Raw genomic sequence first — 21,203 nt, forward strand, 5'->3', positions numbered from 1 at the left:
AAGGCACAATTACTAGGCTGAATTATAGAGTAATCAAGCATCTCAATCACCAGCCTTTCTATCTCAGCCTTTTGATAAAGTGGATACCTATATGGTCTCACATTTACTGGTTGAGAACCAGGTACTAAAGGACTTGCATGAATGTGAGTCCGAAATGGTGGTAACCCCTTAGGTTCCTCAAATAAACTACTATACTTTTGTAGTAGTAATTGTAAAGAAGATAAGGAAGGAGCCAGGTACACCTGAAGTTGCAGCCATACAATGATTCTCAACTGAATCGGAATTCTAAAAATGTATGCAAAACATTGGTGTGGTAAAATCTGCACCTTGCTTGTGCATTAATTGAGAATAGGAACTGCAAGACAATCATAGAATTTATTCAGCAAATTTTCCTTTCCCATAAAGGGTAATTCACTGTCCATCCTTCTTACAAGAAATCTTTGCTGCTCTAAAATCAAAAAGAATGGGATTGAAGCTTTTCATCCAATCCGCTACTAAGATAATATCAAAGCCCCCAAGGTCCAATATCTTCATGTCAAAGGAAAATTTATTGTTCTGAATTTTCCATGTGAATCCTTGACAAATTAAGGAACTAGAAATCCTTCTACCATCAGCTACCACAATAGAAGCAGTTGGTGCCTCCACTAAAGACAATTTCAACTCTTCAGCAACTCCCTTTTCAAGGAAACTATTGGTATCACCACTGCCAACAAAAATGACCAACTACCTATTGTTGAAAGCTCCCAACACCTTAATAGTATCAACTCCTTGACTTCCCTTCGTTGCATGTACCGAAAGTGTCATTTCTTTCATTTGGTTCCCCAAATTCAACTCATTTTCCATATCAAGACATCCCTCCTCAACTAGTTGCTCTTTCTGCTCCTCTAATTGAATTGCCATGGCTACCTTTGGTTTACAAGTGTGAACAGGGAAGTACTTTTCACCACATCTATAGCAAGGTTTGAAGGTTCTTTCATCAGGTTGTCGTTGGTTTGGAGGGTTGCATTTAATTGAATTTTGGTTGACTAAAGAGTTACTAGTGGCAAGTTGGGAAATGGTAGGTGTTATGGAAAATCAATCACTATATTATTTCTCTGTATATTCTGTATTCTGTATTCCTATTTAGGATTTCTTATTTAGAATTTCTTCCTAATTAGTAGAACACAATTATAGGAATCAATTGTATATATATATTCATGTACAGATTAATTGAAATTAAAGGAGAATCATCTCTTTCTACATGGTATCAGAGCAGGTCATCTATCTAGGGTAACTATTTGTTCTCACCACCCAGCTCAGGAGAGACCTTGGCCGCCGACCGGCCATCCCCTCTGATCCAGTCGCCGGAATCCAAGCACGTGAGGCTCACGCGCCCAACTCAGGTTCTCGCCGTTTCTTTACTCGCCGGGGCGTGGAGGCACGTCTGCCGACCATTTCGACTCCGATCAGCATCGCCAGCATCACTAGCATCGCCTCAACCACCTCATTCCACCACTGTGTGCTATTGCTTGATCCAATACATTATTAAAGGACTTCTGAGGTTTAGCTCTCAGATCCTATTTCGGTATTTGCTTGATTTGTGATTTTGGGTTATTTTGCGGCTGTAAGCACTTTGGATTAGCGCTTTAGTTTGTTTTCTTTGCCTCAACAAATGACAGACAATAAGAATGTTATTTCTGATGTGATTCCGGTGATGACTAAGATCACGGAACACAAACTTAATTGTTCGAATTACCTGGAGTGGAGTAAGACTGTTAGGGTCTATTTGTGTAGCATTGATAAGGATGATCACCTTACTAAAGACCCACCTACTAATGATACACAGCAAACTTGGCTAAGGGAGGATGCTCGGTTGTTTTTGCAGCTTCGGAACTCGATTCACAGTGAGGTAATTAGTTTAATTAATCACTGTGAATTTGTTAAAGAATTGATGGATTACTTAGATTTTCTGTATTCTGGTAAAGGGAATATCTCCCTTATTTATGATGTTTGTAAGGCATTCTACCATGCTGAGAAAGAGGATAAGTTTCTCACGGCTTATTTTATGGATTTTAAACGGGTATATGAGGAACTTAATGTATTATTGCCTTTTAGTTCTGATGTGAAAGTTCAGTAGGCCCAACGGGAGCAACTGGCTGTTATGAGTTTTTTTGCAAGCCTTCCTTCAGAGTATGAGACTGCTAAATCTCAAATTCTCTCCAGTTCTGAGATTTCCTCTTTGCATGAAACGCTCACACGGGTCCTTCGTACAGAGAGTATTCAATCTTCACAGCCTGCCAGTAGTGCTCTTATTAGCCGTAATCCAAATGGACAACAGGATAATAGAAGAAAAAGTAGAGGAGGAATTACAGGCAACAGAGGTAATCAGCGTAATGGGGAGGCTAGTTCTAATCAGGACTCAAAAGGAGTCATTTGTTATTATTGCCATGAGCCTGACCATATAAAATATAATAGTCAGCAACTTCATAAGAAAAATCAGCAATCACAGATGGCAAATATGGCAGCAGAGGATTCTACAGTATCTTCCTCTGAGAAAACTGTTCTGATATCTGCAGAGGATTTTGCCCAGTTTTCCCAGTATCAGGCATCTCTAAAGCCCACCAGTTTCCCTGTCACTGCAATCTCTGAGTCAGATAAATCCACTACATGCCTTGTGTCTTCCTCATCCAAATGGGTTATTGATTCTGGTGTGACAGATAATTTTAGTCTTCTATCTGCTTTTCAGTCTAATCTCACTTCATCTACTGTTACTTTAGCTGATGGTTCTACTTCTTGTGTCATAGGTTCTGGAACTGCGAACTCGACTTCGTCAATTTCTTTGTCCTCTGTTTTGTGTCTACTAAAATTTTCTTTTAATCTACTTTCTATTAGTAAACTTACTTGTATCTTAAATTGTTTTGTTTCCTTTTTTCCTGACCAGTGTTTATTTCAGGATCTTACGACGAAGCAGATTATTAGTAGAGGACGTGAGTCAGGTGGTCTCTACATTATGGAAAATCATGTACTGCGGTCGCTTGTTTGCTCTAGTACCTTAACACCTCTTGAGGCTCATTATAGATTGGGTCATCCTTCTTTGTCTACCATGAAGAAGCTGTGTCCTCAGTTTCAGTCTTTATCAGTACTAGAATGTGAGTCGTGTCAGTTTGCAAAACATCATCGTTTGCCTTCTATGTCTAGAGTCAATAAACGGGCTTCATCCCCTTTTGAGTTAGTTCATTCTGATGTTTGGGGTCCTTGTTCTATTACTTCTAAAACTGGATTTCGTTATTTTGTTACTTTTGTTGATAATTACTCTCGTGTTACCTGGTTATATTTAATGAAGAATGGTTCTAAGTTTTCTATCTTTTGTGCCTTTTATAATAAAATCAAAACTCAATTTAATATTCCTGTGCGCATATTAAGAAGTGACAATGCCAAAGAATATTTTTCAGCACAATTTCAGTCTTATATGACACAAAATGGCATTCTTCATCAGTCTTCCTGTGTTGATACCCCATCTCAAAGTGGCGTGGCCGAAAGAAAAAATAGGCATCTTCTTGAGGTAACTCGTGCTCTTTTTTTTCATATGAAAGTTCCTTAACACTTTTGGGAGGATACAGTTTCTACGGCATGTTTTTTGATCAATCGTATGTCGTCTTCTGTCCTTAATAGGGATATTCCTTATACTGTTTTGTTTCCTACAAGATCTTTATTCCCTGTTGAACCCCTTATTTTTTGTTATACCTGTTTTGTGCATGATGTTCATCCACAGGTTACTAAATTGAATCCGAAGTCTCTCAAATGTGTCTTCCTTACGTACTCCCGGCTCCAAAAAAGGGTATCGCTGTTTCTCTCCTACTCTTAATCGTTATCTTGTTTCTACAGATGTCACATTTATTGAGTCCACTCCATTCTTTCCTCAATCATCTGTGTATGAGAGTCAAGGAGAGGAGGATGATCTCTTCATATATACTGTCCAACCAATGTCTAGTCCTCTCCCACAACCTATTCCTTCTGTCTCTAGACCTACTCGACCTCCCGTTGTTCATGTTTATTCCAGGAGATAAGAGATTCCTGACTTAGATCCTCCACCAGCTACTTCGTTGGGAGATCCTGTACCTCATACTGATCATGATTCTGACCTAGACTTACCCGTTGCTCTTCGTAAAGGTAAGCGTTCATGCACTTACCCTATCTCTTCTTTTGTTTCTTACAATCAATTGTCTTCTTGTTCTCGGTGTTTTGTTACTTCTTTAGACTCTATTTCTATCCCTAATACTGTTGGTAAGGCACTGTCTCATCCTAGCTGGTGTGCTGCTATGAAAGAAAAAATGGAGGCTTTAGATGCTAATGGTACATGAAAACTGTTGCTTTTGCCCACTGGTAAGAAACTATTGGTTGCAAATGGGTATTTACAGTAAAGGTAAATTCTGATGGTTCTGTAAATAGGTTAAAAGCATGCCTTGCGGTAAAAGGATATGCTCAAACATATAGGGTTGATTACTCTGACATTTTTTCTCCTGTAGCTAAACTTACTTATGTTCGCTTGTTTATCTCTTTAGCAGCTACATATGATTGGCTCTTGCACCAGTTGGATATCAAGAATGCTTTCCTTCATAGTGATCTTCAGGAGGAAGTGTATATGGAGCAACCACCTGGGTTTGTTGCTCAGGGAGAGTTGAATAAAGTTTGTAGGCTTCGGAAGCCTCTTTATGGCTTGAAACAAAGTCCTAGGGCCTGGTTTGGCAGATTCAATGAAGCAGTACAGGAATTTGGTATACAAAAGAGTAAGTGTGATCACTCAGTATTTTATAGGCAATCTAAGACTGGTCTAATTCTCCTGGTAGTCTATGTGGATGACATTGTCATCACTGGGAGTGACTCTACAGGTATCATCTCTTAAAACCTTCCTCCAAACCCAGTTTCAGACCAAAGACTTGGGATTGTTAAAGTATTTCTTGAGTATTGACGTTATGAGAAATAAAAAGGGTATTTTCTTGTCTCAAAGAAAATATATCATCGATCTATTGACAGAGACAGAAAAATTAGGTGCTAAGCAACTGTTAGCAGCGGATAGTGAGTTGTTTGAAGATCCAGAGAGATACAGGAGATTGGTAGGAAAATTGAACTACCTTACAGTCACTCGTCCTGACATTGCTTATGCCGTTAGTGTGGTAAGTCAGTTTATGTCTTCCCCAACTGTTGCTCATTGGGAAGCCTTGCGACAAATCCTGTGTTATCTGAAGGGCGCTCCAGGAAGAGGTTTGTTATATGGTAATCATGGGCATTTGAATGTTGAATGTTTTTCAGATGTCGACTGAGCTGGATCTAAGGTTGACAGGAGGTCAACTACTGGATATTGCATTTTTATTGGAGAAAATTTGGTGTCTTAGAGAAGTAAGAAGCATAGTATAGTTTCTCGATCTAGTGCTGAATCGGAATACAGAGCCATGGCACAATCAATATATGAGGTAATGTGGATACTTCAATTACTAGATGAGACAGGTTTTAAGACCTCCCTGCCTGCGAAATTGTGGTGTGATAATCAAGCTGCCCTCCATATTGCTTCTAATCCGATGTTTCATGAGTTGACCAAACATATTGAGATTGATTGTCACTTTGTTCGTGAAAAGATTCAACAACAGATCATCTCAACAGGACACATCAAAACTGGAGAGCAGTTAGGAGATATTTTCACAAAAGCTCTGCATGGAGCTAGGATTGACTACATTTGTAACAAGTTGGGCATAATTAACATCTATGCTCCAACTTGAGGGCGAATGTTATGGAAAGTCAATCACTATGTTATTTCTCTGTATATTCTGTATTCTGTATTCTGTATTCATATTTAGGATTTCTTATTTAGGATTTCTTCCTAATTAGTAGAACACAATTATAGAAATCAATTGTATATATATACTCATGTACAGATTAATTGAAATTAAAGGAGAATCATCTCTTTCTACAGTAGGTATTGTGAAATTAGTAAAATTATTGGTTTAAGGTTTCCTGGATTGTGGAGTTTTAATATTTGGCGATTTTTGTGGTTAAATGAAGTGTTGACTAGCTGTGATGGGTCTACAAGAATTATTGCAATTCTGGTAGGTTGAAGTAGGTCTAGAGGTCACAAGATTAAAGGTATTAGATTTAGTGAAGGGTCTAGATTTTCTAGTATTTTCTACTGACTATTCTTGCAATCTAGCACTTACAAATGATTGGTATAGTGTAGTAGGTTTCAACATTCTAATCATAGGTCTTATATCATCCCTTAACACCCCCCCCCCCCCCCCCAATGAATCCAAATAGAAAGTAAGCTTCTCCAAGCCCTGGCATAAAATTCTCCATTTTAATTCTCAAATCCTTAAATCTAGAAAATAAGCTTGTCCAAGCCCTGGCATAAAATTCTCCATTCTAATTCTCAAATTCTCAAATTTATCTTGGTATTCTTCCACACTACCCTCTTGCCGAATCTTCATAAATTCCTCCACAACATCTTCCAATCGCTGTTCCCCAAATCTAGCATACAATCCTTTCTCAGACTCTTCCCATACATTAGTCCTCTCTCCTTTTACCCAATTATGGAACCATGCATCTGGCCTTTCCGCCAAAAAGAGACTAGTAATACTCACCATTTGTTCTTTAGGAACCTTATAGACTTCAAAATATTTCACACAATTTCTAATCCATGCCCTAGGATCCTTGCCATCAAAAGTAACTAATTCTATTTTAGGGAGAATGCTAGAGTTACCTTAAGAATCCAAAGCAATTGTAGATTGAGAGTTGTTGCCCTGATCCCTTTATTCATTCCATGGCATGGGCAAAATCCCCATCCTCATTTGTTGTCACCTCCCATCTCCAACATTGGTTCCTTTTTCCTTATTATTCATCAAATTCAACAAGGATTTCAGTTCATCGAGGATTGCAATCTTGATGTTCACAGAACCTGCTTCCGTCTCTTCTCTGATATTCATCCTCATATCTACTTTAATACCCTTCACCTCAGCTCTCATCTCCTCAAAATCCCTTCGAGAGGTCTCTCTCAAAATTCTGAATTGCTCCTCCAACTCTACCATCCTCACAACTTCAACACTCACCACCTGAGATCTAGACATGATGCGAGTCCCAAATAGTAATTTTCAAGTGATGCCCATTGATCAACAACGCTCTGATACCAATTGTTAGGGTTATTGATCCCTAAAAAATTATTCTTTCTATAATAAAACAAGAACAGAAGAAGAAAAGGGAGAAATTATAGAAGAAAGAGGATTGGAAACAAATAGAAAGAAAATGGGAAGAAAGGAGGAACGAGTTTATTATTTCTGTAATGATTCTTCTTTAATTACACTAGGCTGTTATGACTTTTTTATACAGCAATAACTGCTACAAGTAATTGTTCCCCACCTAAACTCATCCTTAACAAGTCATGCCAGCTGTTCTAACAACTCATGTCAGCTCACTTAACTACACTGAGCTTATTCTTTCTAACCAAGTTCTCTTATTTGTAACAAATACACCCTAATTCCTATGTATTTAAGTTTAGTTTTCATTCAATAAAATTCCAGCAGAGATTTTTTTCCAAACGCTCTTTGAGTGTGAGCATGTGGTTTTCTTGAGAGCTTACGCTTTGTCAGGTGGTATCAAAGTGGGGAAATTGCCCAATCAAAATGGCTAACCTTGATGAAGATGGTAATAACAGTGGTTCTCATGATGGTGATCGAGGAACTAGAGCCCTTAACTATAGGGACCAAACGTTGCAACAATTGAAACATCTAGAGCAATAGATGGATCTCAGATTCGGGCATATAGAGAGATGCTTCAAAGAAATTGCTTGCATATTGTCTTAATACTTTGGGAATTAATGCAAACAGGGATCAGGTTGACTATAAAAGGCCACAAGATGGTGCAGCTATTGACCAATCCCTGCTTGTAGGCAATGTCTATGATGAAGATTCAGAAGAGGAGGACATCTATAACCCCCTATGACTATTACTATCCTAGAAACCGATGGAAGGTGATTATGGGAGAAGGGGTGTTCAAGGATATGATAAGAGGTAGCAAAGAATTCTCGCTCTAAGTTGATATTTCTAACTTCAATGGGATTTGAATATCGAGGAATTCTTGGATTGGATAATCAATGTGGAGAGATCCTTCCACTACATGGAGACTGCTTCGAAGAGAAGAGTCAAAGTAGTAGTATGTTGATTGAAGGCTGGAGCCTCCTCTTGCTAGGAACGGTTACAAGCTAGGAGGGAGAGAGAAGGAAAGGGGCCAATTTGTACGTGTTATAGGATGAAATATTTGTTGCAATAGGAATTCTTACCACATGATTATGAATAAATTCTTTTCCAACACTATCAATAGTGTCAATAAGGGAATCGAACGGTTCATGAGTACACCGCTAAGCTCATGAGACAAGCTGAGAGGAGCAATCTTCAAGAATCTGAACAGCAACAAGTTGCAAGGAATTTGGAAGGATTAAGGCCCGCTATTAAAGATCAAATTGGAGTCTACGTGCTGCAACCATTGTCCGAGGTAAAGAATACAACGTTAAAGGCGGAGATGATGAAGTATGGGAGGACTCACCATGAATCCTTTCCAAGGTATGGTGGAGACAACGAATAGGCAGGAGATGAGAAAGATGAAGGAAGAGGAAATTTCCTAAAGTGTTCTTAGTGTTGCTAATGGGGAGAAAGCAAGCCAAAAGAATTCAACAGGTGGGAATAACAAGGAAACTAGTTCCAACCCTCCAAAAAGTAATAAACCCCATGCCAAAGCAGCTTCTATCAAACATTATAGATGCAATGAGGAGGGGTATTGATGCAACGAATGTCCAAGGAGGAAAACCGTGAGTTTTGTTGAAAACCAAAAGGAAATTTTTTATGAACCTAAAGAAGGTGAGGATGTGGAGGATGATTTTGAGTATGAAGAATCTATAAGAAGGAAATTGACACTTTTGCAAAAGTTAAAGAAAGAGACATCAAGTGTTCTTGAAGAATTGGGAAAAGAGACTCTTGAAAAGGGAAAAATTAATCAATTGGAGCCTTGATTGTAACACCTTCAACTATGGTTGTTACTCTTAAGAAAATAGACCAAGTCTAACTCACCCCAAAAGCTAGCTCAAGGGTGAGGAGTGTCCAAGGCCATATAAGAGACACATTACCCCTATCTCAAACCAATGTAGAATCGTAACACACTCTCCTCACACTCAAGACCGAATACCTGGAGTGTGAGAGGCCCAAACATTACCTGAGAGGCTCTGATACCATCTTACAAACTTGAATTAAACAAGCAGAGGTAAATGAGTGGGCCGAGGCAAGCGTCCGTGACAAATGAGATGGGCTTACTCGAGCTACGACTAACCACTACTAAAAGGTTAAAACTAACTAATTAGTTATCTAGCTCTTCACTCTTATAAACCCATTGAATTTCTCGTAATCTCTCAATGTGGGACTCTTGACCCTTCCTCTCAAGTGGCAACCATTGTTGTTGACACTTGAACCTTGAAATTCTCCTTAAACCTTGAATTTTGATATCGTGGCAATACCAGAAACCTTGACACTTGAATTGAACTGGGCTAGACATGTTATGATACCATACCTTGATACTTCATGCTTGAGCGTGAAGTTTGTACACAAACACATTTGTAGGTGGCCCAATATTAAAATAGGGTAGTCATTTTAATGTGTAAAGCAATCTAATTACTTATATAAACCCGAATTAAAATAAATTAAAACGTAATTTAACCAACACTCTCTCCAAAATTTAATATTTTATCAGAGCCCTGACTGAGTTGTGAGTTTTCAGCCACCCATAAGGATGTATAATTGGGGCCCATATTGGGTTAACACCAACTACTTATTAAGTGACAACCATGTGGTTGTATTTGAGGGGGAGTACTAGGAATCCATGTCCCACATCGGAAATAAACAAAAATTAAAGAGTATATAAGTGGTTTTGTTGCAACATTAACTTGGCTAGTCATTTTAATGTGTAAAGCAATCTAATTACTTATACAAGCCCGCATTAAAATGAATTAAAATGTAATTTGATCAGCGCACTCTCTAAATTTAACGGTTGTAATTCTTTACACCCTACTGTTTTTCATTAATTTTATTTCTCGAAGTGTTCTTATGGATACAAAGGGAAGTGTGAAGTTGCCGAATTCAGTCTTGCTCAATTCACCATTATCTACTTCAAACATGAAGGCAGTGTGCTCCCCTAACGAAGTTTCTGATTCTCTTACGATTCAAAATCCGTGCACGAATTTATTCAAAGTGAGGGACAATGTTATGCCAATTTATGGAATAATACTTTTGGATCATTGCTTCTTGTTGTCCTTATTTTTTTTCCATGTGAGGGAGGACAACATGGTGCCTTTTGGACAGAACCAGGGAAGGCAGCAAGAAACACACCCTTGGCGTGTTATCTACTATGCTGAGACGTGGAGGGCCAATTAAGGCAAAAAGAAATGTTTCATCTACTATGCTGAGAGTTGGAGGACCAATTAAGGCAGAAAGGAACACAAGTCCAAGGCCAAAAACACACCCCAGGTTGCCACTTCCAGCCAGACCCATGTAGCTTCTTGTATTGGGTGAGACATAAATATAGTTTGTTATTTTGTTTTCCTATTCTATTTAGGACTTAGCTACCTCCCTATTCTATTTAAGTCTCAGTTATTTACCTATTTTATTTAGGATTCCTATTCCACTTTGAGTGTATCTAACTTCCTAAATTGTAGTTTTAATTTCTATTAGGTCTGGGAGACAAAAACCTCTATAAATACCTTTAATTACTACGTAATTTCAGGTTAGTTTTGGTTAAATAAAATTTCAACAAATAATATTTTTCTCAAACACTCTCTTTGTATGTGAGCATGTGATTTTCTTAAGAGATGAGAGCTTACGCTGCGTCAGTGTATGTCAAAGTAAATTATGCAAGAATGAAATTTGATACACCACTGTTCCAAGTTGATTACATAGAACTTATGTTGTTATTTGTTAGATGTAGAGTCAGAAATCAATAAATGAAGTAAATTGAGAAAGAATGAAATTTGATACACCACTGTTCCAAGTTGATTACATAGAACTTATGTTGTTATTTGTTAGATATAGAAACAGAAATCAATAAATGTTTTTTCTTTTCCTTGTCTAAGATTTCATGTCAAACTCCAATTATATATTGTGCTCCCAAATCAATTGCTAAATCTTTTAAATTTAAAGAATTTCAACAAACAAACAAAGCTATCATATAAAAGAGAGCAAATTATTTTATTAATAGAAAAAAAAAATCGTAATAAACTACATAAATATTGACGCAAAGAATGATAAACTCACCACATTTGTGTTGCCTCCATTGTTTCCTCCATGCCTAGAAGATGATACTAAGCTCCCATCTTTGTCGTACTCAATAAGAATGGAGTTGATTATTGATTCAGATGCCACAATTATTCGCCTTATAGTAGTGTACACCCCATCGTCCCAAGAAATTCCAGTGTTGCCTCCGAATGGACCAATAGATTTGAAAGGATGAATTGGCTCCACATGTACTCCAATTGATTTAAGGTAAGGACCAACACTCCCAAAGAACCCAACAATCTTGCCAGCAGTAGATGGAACCAAAAAATAGTTGCCTCCTTTAGTGCCAAATGGTCCAAATGCTCTTTTATTGCTTTTTACATATAATGAAGAGATAAAAATATGACCTGTGTATACATTATAGTGACCTGAGATAGAGGTCAGATACTCATCCGGATAATCTAGTTTTATCTGCAAGAGTTACATATCCAAAAATTAGCTAACCTGCATGTGATTGTATGCATTAATACTTAAAATTCAATTAACATTCACTACACTTACAATTTGTAGAAAAACAAGTAAAATCAATACCAGCTAACAATTTCAAACCATTGCATCCCCTTTTCCATTGTTTGAAATCCACTAATTTTTATATAGTATGCAATGCATTTTGCTATATTGGTACTGTCTCAGATTTCTATTTGCTTATAATTTTCTAGATGCATTGACGTTAGGAATATTCTCTTTTCGAAAATTTTTATATTATAAATTTATTGCCATTTTTAGTAAATCAAATTGAAATTAGGGATGTTCATGGCTGGCACATCCTTAATATTGTTCCTTTTTAAGCAGGAAGGACAAATTAGGGCTAAATTACACTAATGGTCACTCAACTTTGAACATTGTTTCATTTCAGTCAGTCAATTTTAATTTGTTATAAAAACATCACTCCATATTAATTTTTGTTCGGAAAAAGTCACTGTGACCTATTATAACAGGTTAATTGGCTGCCAAAAAAAATTACATTTTTGCCCTCTTTCTCCTTACTCTTTTTTTTCATTTCTATCCCTACTCTATTTCTTTAATCAAAATAAAAATTAATTTTATAATATGAATTTGATATATTAAAATTTTATAACACAATAAATAGAAAAAATTTTGTCTATTTTCTTTTGATATAAAAAATGACTTTATTATTCAACACACTAATAAAATAAATTATTGACACCATTTTTTATTCAAATTACAAGTTGGAGAAGTAAAAAATCTTTCACCTAGGCTCAAAGGCGTTTGCATATTTTCTATCTTCATTAACATAGCAATATCTTCATCTAAAGCATACTATGACTTAGAGCAGCAGCTGACATCAATGATATTTGAGCTGGAGACCATTCTTACAAAGAAAGTGTTACATTTGCAACTCAAAATCCTAGTTGGATTTGGAGAGATATATTTTCTTAATTTGAGTTGGAAAAATATTCCTTAATTGTATAGAGAAATATTTCCTATATAGAGTATAACTTTCTTATTATAGTGTTATTCATTAATTGAGTAGGACTCCTAATCAAATTGGAATTAAGGGGACTAATATTATAAATAGGAGTATTGTAGAGAGGGACTTCCGCCCATTACTGAGAAGGGCTTTTGCCCATTGAGAAGAGTTGCTTTTGCCCAAGGAAGAAAAGACTTTTGCCCATTGAGGAGAGCGGCAATTGCCTATTTCAGTCCCATGGAGGAAAAAAGGCTTCAGCCTAAGGTGAAGAAATAATATAAATTTCAAGAGGATAGAATTCAAATTCATTGATAAAGGGGCTATTGCCCATATAATTGAAGACACCCTTTATAGTGTAGTAGTTAAAGTACTAAATATATTGAGTTATGTCTAAAAGTAACTAAGAAGACTAACTAATGTATTTACTATGAGCAATTATGTAATGAATTGGATTGATAGGTAGATAGCTTTGAGCTTGTAATTGATAATTATTTTGAAAATAGTGGAAGATGGCATGCCCATAAATGTAACCTTCTGTTGTGATTTATTTCCTTTATGTCATTGTATTTTACACGCTTCTGTGGTGCACAATAGAAAGAGCGCAATTGGGAGCAACAAAGGTAGGCTCTTGAGCAACAAGAAGAAAGAATGGAAAAGAATTAAACAAAAAAAAGCTCAGATGAAGTAATAGCTCACCCTGGCATTAGTTCGCACATAGGTATACAGCCCAACCGAATCGATCTCCCTTCTTCATATAGCTTAGATAGTCCCAAAGACCTTTTTGACTCTGCTACTTAGTTTAGGTTTTCTTATGATTGCACTTTGTTGACTTTAACTTTCTGATGACTTTAGGACATAGTTTTTGTATTTATTTATTATTTATTACTCATTTCGCAATTTTTATTTTTATACTTATTTGAAAAACTTTTGAGTTAAATTACATATAGTTGAAACAAGTTATGATATTTGTTGTTTACAAGGGAAAATAGATAAATTTAAATATATAATTAAAAAAAAAACTTAATAAATAGCAACATATCACAAATGCAAAATTTATCGCTATTCATTAAAAAATAAATACTTTAATCATATATAAAAGAAATGATGAAAAAAATACATTGCTAGTTAATGACTGCTTTACTCTGTTGCTAATTAACAACGGATTAATAATGAGCATTCAACAAAAAGACGAGTATAATAAATCATTTTATAAATTTACCAACGGCCAAATCTGTCACTAATTAATGATAAAAAAACATACCATTGCAAATCAATAACAAACTAACCAAAGGATTAGCTAGTTAATCATGTTTAGCAATTGGATTGTTACACTATTGAGTTCTTATAATGGCCTAACCAACTAAACAATCAATAGAATTTTAGAGTTTCAAGTCCTATTGAAGTTGCATACAGTTTTATTAGAGAAAGAAAGCTATAGTAAACACATTTTCTGAAGAGTTTCCAATTCTTTGAACTTATATAGTTATTATTTTAGACAAGCAAACAAATTTTCATGCATATTTAGAAGTAATGGAGTAACACAATCAACAACTAAGCCTTAATCCCAAATTAGATGGAGTTGACTATATTCATTCACAAGTAATGGAGTAATTAAGAGAAAAAAAATTGAAAAGAAATGCAAGTATCTAAAGCACTAATCGAAAAAGAAAACAACTAACCTCATGGGCACTTCCACCAAAATGGCCATTTGCCTCAGACCACAAAGAGCACCCATTCTCATCATACTCTACAGTTATGCAGTCAACAATCATTCCAGATCTTATAATCAATTGTCTAACTGTGGTATGAGCTCCATGATCCCATAAATTCCCAGTCCCACCTCCAAATGGCCCAGCAATTAACGTCTTCTTCATGAAGCTCAAATGCTGTCAAATTTTTCCAGAAGATATGTGTATGCTTTGTTAATTTTTTTAGTGAAGGACCACATCTTAATAAATAACATGTAACTTACATTGAATAACTTGACTACAAATAGTAATCAATGCCTATTATGAGATGAAACTTAGTAAAATCGATAAGGTAGTTGGTACTATTTGACAGATGGGTGGTGAGTCACTGATAAGTCTTAGATGGTGGTGGGTGGTGATATAAGGCCCAATTTGGCTCTCCGGTGTTGAGCTACCGGTCCTAAACCTTTTTTTTTTCCCTGTTTAATGTTGTTATAGAAGAAAAAAAGCAAAAAATAGGAGGTGATGAGAGTACTGTAAAGCTTGATTATTCCCTTCAAGCATATTAGGATATATATACTTGTTTACAAGAAAGTAAAAAGGAAGAAATAAAGATTATAGCCTTAATTACTATACATGATTCTAGCACTTAATTATGCACACAATTACTACAAATCTAGTCTATTTATGGTAAGAATCTCATCAACATTCCCCCTCAAGTTGGAGTGTACATGTCATATGCTCCAAAATTGTTACAAATATATTCAATTTGAGGACCTCTGAGGCATGTAGTAAGAATATCTGCCAACTAATCATTTAAATTGACAAAACTAGAGGCAATACATACGGACTCAATATTCTGTCTAATAAATTGACAATTCACCTCTATTTCTTTCATGGAAAACTAGATTAGAGGCGATATGCAAGGCAACTTGATTGCCACACATCAATATTATTTGCTTAATTTCCCATATTTCAATTCTTGAAGGAGTTGCTTCAACCAGACAAGGTCACATGTTGCCAAAGCCATTGCTCGATATTCTACTTCAGCACTTGACCTGACGACCACGTCCTGCTTTTTACTCTTCCAGGATATTAGATTCCTGCTAATCATTATACAATATCTTGAAGTAGACCGCCTATCTAATGGAGAATCTACCCAATCTACATTTAAATACCTAACAATTTGTGAATGACCCTTATCTTCATATAATAGACCTTGGACAAATAACTGTATCCCAATAGCTACTGTACAGTGCCTAGAAAAACTGACTAAACACCCTCATAACAAAGGAAATATATGGTCGTCTGATTGTGAGATAGTTGAGTTTACCAACTAGTCTTCTATACCTTCCAGGATCTTCCAATGGCTCCTCCTATCCAAGAACAAGTTTAATATTTGGATCCACAAGAATGTCTACATATCTGCAATCTAACATCCTAGTCTCCTCCAATATATCCAAAGCATATTTCCTTTGAGAAATAGCAAATACTAGCCTTCAATGGTGCCACTTCAATCCCTAAAAAAAATTTTCAACTTCCCTAGGTCTTTAGTCTAAAAGTTACTAAACAAATGTTGTTTCAATTGAGAAATTCCATCGTGATCATTCCCTAACCCTATGATGACAATTTCATCAACATAGGCCACCAGGAAATTGCAATGACCATGATCAACATGTCGGAAAAATACAAAGTGATCAGCTTCACTCTGAGACATTCCAAACTATTGGACCACAGTACTAAATCAACCAAACCATGCTCTCAGAGATTGCTTTAAGCCGTACAAAGATCATTTAAGACTACATACCAAGCCAAACGCCCTTTGAGCAATAAAACCAGGAGGTTGCTCCATACACAATTCCTCTATAGCTAACTATGTAAGAAAGCATTCTTAATGTCTAGCTGATGAAGGGTCCAGTGTTGGATTGCAGCTAAGGAAATGAGAAGACAAACTGATGCAATCTTGGCTATTGGAGAAAAGGTATCACTATAATCAAGCCCATATATCTATGTGTACCCTTTAGCAACTAGACGAGCTTTAAACTTATCAATTTTTCCATCAAATCCCACCTTAACTGTATAAATCCATCTACATCCAATAGTAGATTTACCCTATGATAGTAGCACAAAATCCCAAGTTCCATTATTATGGAGGGTAGTCATCTCAACCATTGCATCACGCCACCTGGATGGTCCAATACTTCTCTAACATTATTTAGTATAGGAACATTAGACACATTTGAGACAAAAGCATAGTAGGATGGAGAAACGGTGATAACTCAAAAAATTATAAATTGGATGAGGGGTATGAGATGATCTAATGCCTTTTCAAAAGGCAATAGGAAGAGTTGCTGCTTCTGCTAGAGGCATGACCAATGTTGGTGATGATGGAACAAGAGATGAATAACTAGGAGCTACTTCTGTACCTATATCACGTGAAGAAACATTTGTGATGTTAGCAGGAGGATGAAGACGACGAGAGTAAACTTGAAGAGATGATGGGCTAACTCGAGGTTACGGAAAAGTAGGAACTGGCAAGGCATCAGGAATGAGATTTATGTCTGCGTTGTTTGATGAAAATTATAGAGACGTTTCAAAGAAGGTTACATCTGCTGAGACAAAATATATGTTTGTAGTTGTATCATAGCATTTGTAACCTTTTTTAAAACAAGAGTATCCTAAAACACACTTAATTTATTTAGGTTGGAGTTTGTCTTTTCTAAGAGTGTGATTATGAACAAAACATACACATCCAAACACACACAAGTTTAGTTGATAGGAATTCTAGTCTAGAAACAAAAGTGAACAAGGATTTTGATGCCACAAAACAAAGTAAGGCATTCTGTTAATCAAATAACAAGCAATAAAAACAACATCCCCCTAGAAAGAAAGAGGAACATTATGATGTATGAGTAAAGTTCAGGCATGCCAATTTTTCCACTCGGCGACCCCATTTTATTGAGGGGTATATGCACAAGAAGTTTGATTAGAAATGCCCCAAGAAGGCAAGAAATGAATTAAGGCAAAGGAGATATATTCTCTTGCATTGACATTGCGTATAACTTTTAATGAAACACCAAACTGATTACGAATTTCAGCACAAAAATTTTGAAAGATAGAAAATAAATCAAAACGATTCTTCATTAAAAATATCTAAGTGCAACAAGAATAATCATTAATAACATTAACAAAATCATGAATCTCAAAATTGAACTGACACAACATGGACCCATATGTCTTAATGAAAATATCAAACATAGATGTAGCCCTATTATTGACTTGCTTGGGAAAGGAAACACAAGTTTATTTCCTAAACTGACACAACTCGCATTCTAAAGAAGACCATACAGAAAGACTAGGAATTATTTTTTGTAACTTGGCAAGACTTGGATGGCCCAAACGACTGTAAATAAGATTAGCAAAAGTTATGAAGGCAAGTGCAACGAGAGTATTTGGAGTAGAGAGATGGTAGAGTCTTTGTGACTCATGTCCTGCTCCAATCATTTTTTACGAACCGCGATCCGCGATTTTGCACAACAACAGAGTCATTGATAAAGGTGATAGAACAATTAACGTTTTTAGTTAACTTAGTAATGGAGATCAAATTATATGGACATTCCGGGATGAATAAAACTATAGTTAAGGGAATAGAAAGAAGAAGATTTAATTCTCTTACTCCTTTAACTACTGTTTGTGAGCCATTAACTAAGGTGACTTTGGGTGATGTGGAAGGAGAAACAAGAGTGGAGAAAATATTGTTATTACCAATTATGTGATCAAAAGCACCGAAGTTTAGGATCCACGGAACAGTGGATAAAGACTTGGTTAAATAAGCAAAGAAATTACTCGAGTAAGAAATTTTGGCTGAGGACTTACCTACTTGGTACTACAAATATTCTTTATAGTCTACTCTAGTTAAGGTGACCAGCTCTGTTGCACCATCCTTTGCATGAAGTAATGAAAGTAAACCATCACCACTTGATTGGGCTATATGTGCAGTTGATCGAACACCATTGTTAGACTGATTGGTACGTGGTGGCCGACCATGGAGTGCCCAACAGGTATCACATGTGAGACCACCTTTATCACAGTAGGTGCAATGAGACTTTCTCTCTTTGCCTTTTCTATAGTCACCCTATCCTTGCTAATTCTCATTCTGCACAACCAATACTAAAGATTCAACTTCTATTGAATTATTCTTACTGAAAGAGATGTGAAGAAGCCTGGCAGAGATAGCCTTCAAAGTAGGAATAACTAGGCTAGTCAATATTTGGTCTCTAACAGAACCAAGGTTGGAACAAAGCCCAGTTAAAGCTAAGACCATGAAAAACCTGTCCTATTGTTGTTCAATAACACTATTAGTGAAGGGCATGAGAGAATTAAATCCATCTTTCAGTGTTTCTACCTGACCACGCCATATCCTAATGATTTTGATGTAAATGGACTATATCTGACACTACTTTATAGATTCGTTTCACATCATTAGCATACAATGTTTTGACCTTGCAACAGGTTTTACAAAACTAAAAAAGAAGTAATTTGGGGTCTAATGAATGCCACAAAAGACTACATAATTGAGCATCAATCTTTATCCAACTTGTTCGTTCTATTAGAGCAATATCAAGGGCATTTCACTTAGATGGTCATCATATACCTGTCCCATAAACCATAATTCTATTGATGCAGCCCAAGACACATATTACTTCCTTGTAACTTAATAGTAGTTACAATTGGAGAACTAGAAATAGATGAGAAAAGGGTTTGAATGCACCTGTATTTGATGACTCAGCTTTCTCAGACATGTTGAATAAGTCACAGAGGAAGAACTTGTTAAGAAAAAATAGATTAGGTTAAGGCCAAATTACTGCTTCCCTTTGGGAGTAAGACGACGAAAGATTCATAGGAGGTGTTGGCACAAGGATGAGTCGCTGGAGACTGGCAAGATGGCAAGAGTTGATTCCAATGAGAAAGGATGACGGAGTTGACGTCAAGCGCCAGTGTATGTAATGGACCTAAAGACGCTATGATGGCGTGTGGGAGTAGCCGGCAAGGGTTCAGACTATGAAACTCTGGCAAAAGGCCGATCAGAGGAAGGGGAAACTTTTTAGAGGAGCAGTGAGGCTGACTGCTTCCAAGGAATCCTCACACTTGAATAGCCGTTCCTTTTCTTGTAGGAACAGTGCACCAAGAAAGAGAGAGAAACACAGGCCTTTGCTTACAAGGCTTTGATACCATATAGAAGAAGAGCAAAAAATAAAACGTTATGAGTGAACTGTAAAGCTTGATTATTCCCTTCAACCTTATTAGGGTATATATACTTGTTTACAAGAAACTAAAAAGGAAGAATAAAGATTACAAACTTAATTTACCAAGGGTGAGCAATATTCGGTTTAAACCGAAAAATTGAACCGAAAAGAAATGGGCTGTTTGGTTCAATTTTTCAGGTCCGATCGATACTATTAAGTTATGTATTTTAAGGAGTTTTGGTTTTTCGTTTTATAGTTTTTTCAATTATAACCAATTAAAACATAATAACTGAATTTAAAAAGGCCTTTGTCTATGGGGTATTAAACTAGAGCTCAAGGTTTACACACACCCCAGGCTTGGGACAAATAAGGATAAGGAACCTTAAAAAACTACACTACTCTCTTACTATCTACCTCTCTCAAGTCTCAAATCTCGTCTCCCCCAAAACAAAAATCCCCAAATCCCTAAAGCTAAATCCCTTCCCCCAGCTCACTAACACTGGTGTGTCTTTTCTGTGCGGTGTGTTGTGCCTACTTTTATCTACTCTCTCTTCTTGTTAGGCAATTTCTACTTTCTTCATTTATGTTTTAGTATTTAATTTTTCCATTTCCAATCCACTATGTAGTTGTGGAAAAAGCATGGATAGTGATCCTAATTGTGGAAAAAGCACAAACTTAAATTTCCTAATTCATAGTGATAATTATGGGGTCATAATATCTCCATCATACCTGCTCTTTATCTGTGTCTGTGGCTTTGAAGAAACCAACATTAGAGAACAGGTAGAACATGCAATTTTTATGTTCTAATTTTCTATGAGAGTAAATAGGTTTATATGTTTATTCATTTTATTAGTCAATTATCTGTTCACATTATTCTGTTTAAATTATTGTTCTATCATCCCTGAATTGAATTAAAGTTTTGTTCCAAGGTTCAATTTTTTCTTCTCACAAGTTTTAGAGATTTCCTTTTCTATATTTTTCACTCATTTGATTGTTACCAAGTGCAACTACCTTGCAATTTCTGCTTAATGGCTTAATGCATTTTCTGTCACAGAAAATTAATTTTTGTTTTTCAATAACCGAACCAACATTTGTTGGTTTGGTTCAGTTTGCTTATTCTTCAATAAACGGTTCGGTTAGGTCTTGATTTTAGGAGAATTTTGGTTTTCAGTTATTTCAGTTCAGTCCAGTTCAAAATCAAACCGATCAAAAGTTCGCCCCTATTTATTAGGGTACATGATTCTAGGACCTAATTATGCACATAGTTACTACAAATCTGTTACAAATCTAGTCTATTTACAGTAAGAATCTCAAAAGTTGTTTTTGCAAAATTATGATCTGAGAAAAGGTAAGAAAATCTTAAGCATACATTCATAATCTGAGAGATGGAGAAAAGATTCAACAAAAAATAAAGATTAAAAAATAGACCTATTGCAATAACAACCACCCAACTTCTATTCATTATAAGGAAGATTATTTTGGAATCTTGACAAAAAAGTGTTTT

General features: G+C 36.1%; 1 protein-coding gene across 2 annotated transcripts in view; it reads right to left on the reverse strand.

Moving 5' to 3' along the window:
- The window catches only part of LOC110638964 (mannose/glucose-specific lectin), a 36,335-nt gene that overhangs the window by 9,574 nt on the left and 5,558 nt on the right, over nt 1-21,203 (reverse strand). For both annotated transcript variants that reach the window (XM_021789710.2, XM_058145538.1), the window contains exons 3-4: nt 14,445-14,651; nt 11,313-11,744 (exon numbers count right to left, since the gene is read on the reverse strand). In XM_021789710.2, coding sequence (XP_021645402.2) covers nt 11,313-11,744; nt 14,445-14,639 — 627 coding nt within the window. In that variant the 5' untranslated portion in view covers nt 14,640-14,651. The remainder of the gene's footprint in view (nt 1-11,312; nt 11,745-14,444; nt 14,652-21,203) is intronic.

Source organism: Hevea brasiliensis, chromosome 4, assembly GCF_030052815.1.
Source record: "Hevea brasiliensis isolate MT/VB/25A 57/8 chromosome 4, ASM3005281v1, whole genome shotgun sequence".
Taxonomy (NCBI): Eukaryota; Viridiplantae; Streptophyta; class Magnoliopsida; order Malpighiales; family Euphorbiaceae; genus Hevea; species Hevea brasiliensis.